The sequence below is a fragment of the Zeugodacus cucurbitae genome, chromosome 4, assembly GCF_028554725.1.
Source record: "Zeugodacus cucurbitae isolate PBARC_wt_2022May chromosome 4, idZeuCucr1.2, whole genome shotgun sequence".
NCBI classification, from domain to species: Eukaryota; Metazoa; Arthropoda; class Insecta; order Diptera; family Tephritidae; genus Zeugodacus; species Zeugodacus cucurbitae.
The window spans coordinates 26112194-26116125 of record NC_071669.1 but is presented as its reverse complement, the minus strand read 5'-3'; the positions used below and the strand labels follow the sequence as shown (position 1 = coordinate 26116125).

Sequence of the window (3932 nt, the reverse complement as noted above, 5' to 3'; positions counted from 1 at the left end):
AATATGTATGAATATGTATGAGCATGCAAACATATCGACATACATTTTTAGCGCTTGTTGTTTTTGTAGAACATTGCTTTTGATTTTTGGTGGTTGACAAACTTACGTGCACGCATATACAAATGTAAGTTTGTGTGTTTGTTCAATGACATATAAACATGGACATATATATGTATGTTTATGCATAATGTTGCATGTTGCGCAAAAATTATCGCAAACTTTTCCGAACTCGTATAAGAAGTATAACTTAAAAAAAAAAAACAATTCGGAAACGTCGGAAAGTGCCAATGGAGAATTAAGAATTGCAAATGAACGATGATATCTACAATAAAGCATTGGAGTTGATTGAAAATTTTTGCTTGATTATGAGTAGCAAACTATTGACTGAAATGACTGGCGAAATGATACTGTTATCAGGGGATTTTTGAGAAACACTTCCTGTTATTTCGAAATCAACACTGTCGGATGAATTGAACACATGTCTCAAGTCATGGTTTTTTGGCGCTACGTCAAACAATACGATTGACTATGAATATGCGAGTGTTCCTGCAACAGGATAACACCGCAGAATTGATTGATCCTCAACACTGAACAAAGGCTAAATACAACGCACGGTAAGGGTGCGTGCAGAGTGGCCGCTTTTTGCCGAGCCGAGCCGACTGACGCTTATTGCGAGAACCAATGCGAGAAAACTGGTACTATACAAATTAGTACAAATAAGCGCGAACAGGTCATAGTGGGCGCCGAGCTGGTCAGAGCGCAAAGCTGATTGAATGCGAGAAAACAGTTTCAAAGCGTATTTCAGCGCCGAAAACATTGGTTATTCTGCGAAAAGCTAGTTTTGGACATAAAATTCTTTGGGAAAAGTAAAATGAAAATCATATGCTGTCATTCATCATTTAATGGCATTCTTGTTGAACTTTTCTTGAGTACAGTCGTGTGTATTGGTTTATTTAAAATGAATGTAGAACAATTAATAAGTGAAGTTTTTTCTCGGCCGGCTTTGTGGGATCAGAAAAATAAATGTTATCATAACCGTGTTTTAGTGGAAAAGCTATGGATGTCCGTTGCTTCAGAAATGAAAATACCAAGTAAGTTACATTGAAATTTGTTATATTTTATTCATGCATACGAAATTACAAAATTTATCTCTTATTAATCTACCATTTTTGACACTTGTTTTATTGAATTCTTTTATGATTTTTTCCAAATTTTCTTTTTGCACTTCTTCTTTTAAATTTTCATCTAATCCCTCTAAATCAATAATTATGTTGTGTAGAAGGCATATACATTTTACAAGGAGTTCAGCGAACAAAGGATCCGTTTCAATGGGTTTCCATAATATTCTGAACCTTGCACTTAATAACCCAAAGGCGCATTCAATGCACTTTCTAGCTCTTGAAAGCCGGGCATTAAAATATTCATGGTCTTCCGTTGTCTCCTTTCGGCTATACGGCCTTAACAAACATTCTAAAAGGGGATAAGCCTCATCCCCAAGAAATACATATGGCACAATTTCTTCACTGTTTGGCAGACATGTATTTCCTGGTACAGGTAGTTCTCCACTTTTTAAAAGATTAAAGATTTCGGAAGAGCTAAAAGTGCCACCATCACTTTGCTTTCCGTATCCACCAACTTCAACCGCAATAAATTTGCAGTTGGCATCGGCAATACCTTGCAATACAATAGAAAAAAAGTGTTTATAATTATAATACATGGAGCCAGTATTTCCTGGACACTTGATTCGTATGTGCTTCCCGTCGATAGCACCAATACAATTTGGGAAGTTCCATAGCTTCCAGTATTGCTCTGCAATTTCTTGAAAACATTGTTCGTTTGGCTGCGGCATATATAGTGAGGCAAATGATGCTTTAGTTGCCAGAAATCTAAATAAGAAAGTTAAAACAAAAATTGTTATTTAAATTTATATTATATTATTTGTATAAATTTTTGTATATTATTGTTTAAATTCATGTATGCATATAATTTTTATCATATTTTTATTATATGGTTTTATTTGATCTTGCAGAGGAAGACTTAAAAAAAAATGGAAGTATTTACGCGATCAATTTCGATGTAAAGTACGCAAAATTCCAACTCCAAAATCGGGGATGCCGCATCACAAATTACTTCGAGTTGGCCTTATTTCAATTCTCTACTGTTTTTAAAGGACTAAATGAAATTCAGAAATTTAAGTGGTAATTTAAAAGCGTCAAGTGTAAAAGCTACCCAAGAAGAGGTTGTATATGAAGAAGAAATTGAAGATATTCTCAACACTTCACAAGTCGAAGAAACAAGAGATCTGTGCGACAATGACGAGTTCAGCTGTGAAGTTCCATCGAAAAAAAAAATACCCCTAACAGCACTGCCCAATTGTTGGAAATTGAAAAAAGAAAATTGGCACTGCTGGAAAATAAAAAAATGGAAAAAAAGACTGTATTGGATGAAGATGAAGCATTTTTCGTAATTTTTTTGCCGCATATTCGGAAGTTGGACCCAGAGAATAAATTTCTGTGTCGAATGGGAATGCAAAATGTACTTTATAAATACGTGTATGCAAAAGTTAAAAATATGCCCACACTGTCCAATGAAACTTCAAGATACGCGCCTTTGTCTTCACCAACCAGCGTTTCTTCTGAAAGCTACCAGATAAATTCCTTAGACCTTAGCACAACTCCTTGTTTTCAACCGATCTCATTTACCACAGTTGAAGGTACAAATATACCATCAACTTCATCATCATTGGTTCCAGACCAAAATACAATGGAAACTGTAATTTATTCATCTTTAAATTCCTCTTAATTAATTTATATTATTTATTTTTAATTTTTTTTTTTTAATTTTTTTTTTTAATTATAAAAAATGTATTCAATAATTTAATACGATATAAAATGAATTTAATACAATAAATACAAATATATAAAACATAAAAAATTTCTTACCTGAGAGTTACTATCAAGCGTTCACATGGACATATTGGTACTTTAATAAAATTACTCCACTTCTTTTTTAATTTATCACCAATCTTTTCGAGAATATAGTCGAAAGTTTCAATACTCATTCGAGTATATTCTTTAAACTTGGCAGGATATTTTCTTAAATCACTATATAAGTGATGAAATTCTCCAAATTCACTTCGTTTATCATTTATTGGATGTTTTCCAAATGATTTTTTGTTGATAAAATACTTTAAAACAGTAGCCGAAGCTAAATACTCATCATCTGACGAATCCATATCTTTTCACTTCAATTTCACAAACACGAATGAACAACAAACCCAAATGCATACAAACATACATAAAACACAAATAATAGATAAAATATCAGCGCTGATTCTCGCATCCACTATGCACACTCAAACTTGTTTCTCGCATGAACAAGTTCTTGCAATAAGCGTCAGTCGGCTCGGCTCGGCAACAAGCGGCCACTCTGCACGCACCCTAAGGTAGATTTCCACCTAACTCAAATCCTCAATGTACATGGCTGCTTCAGAGCATATTTGAAACGATTGGGACATGAAAAAAACAATATATTTATGTGATTATTAAAGAGGCGGGACCGTCGAAAATGTAGAACACACATTCTTCCATTGCCCAAAATATAACCATGAAAGGAACATTTAAAACAAATGTTCGAACCAGTAGAGAAATAGAAAACTATTTGCGAGCTGAAGCCAGAATTATAAGCTGTTAAATGCAACGAACAACTATGACTTGAACAAACTAACATTGGCGTGACGGAAAGGGTTGGCGACGAATAATGCACGAGGCGGGGTATTAGACCAACGGAGGTGGGGGCCATCATATATGTACATATTAGTTTAACTCAACCATCCTCCCGATGGAGTTTTATTATAAGAAGTCCTTGCACTTTTAATTTTTGAATTTTTAATTTATATTATTTCTATCTTTCACATGATTCACGTTTTTCAA

General features: G+C 34.0%; 1 protein-coding gene across 1 annotated transcript; it reads right to left on the bottom strand.

Annotated features, from left to right (window-relative positions):
* Positions 1–976: 976 nt before the first annotated feature.
* On the bottom strand, positions 977–3567 carry LOC128921777 (uncharacterized). Its single transcript, XM_054230009.1, has 2 exons — positions 2943–3567; positions 977–1886 (listed from the first exon to the last, which is right to left on the bottom strand). The coding sequence occupies exons 1-2, from the start codon at positions 3233–3235 to the stop codon at positions 1112–1114; spliced, it is 1068 nt and encodes a 355-aa protein (XP_054085984.1). The 5' UTR covers positions 3236–3567; the 3' UTR covers positions 977–1111.
* Positions 3568–3932: the final 365 nt, after the last annotated feature.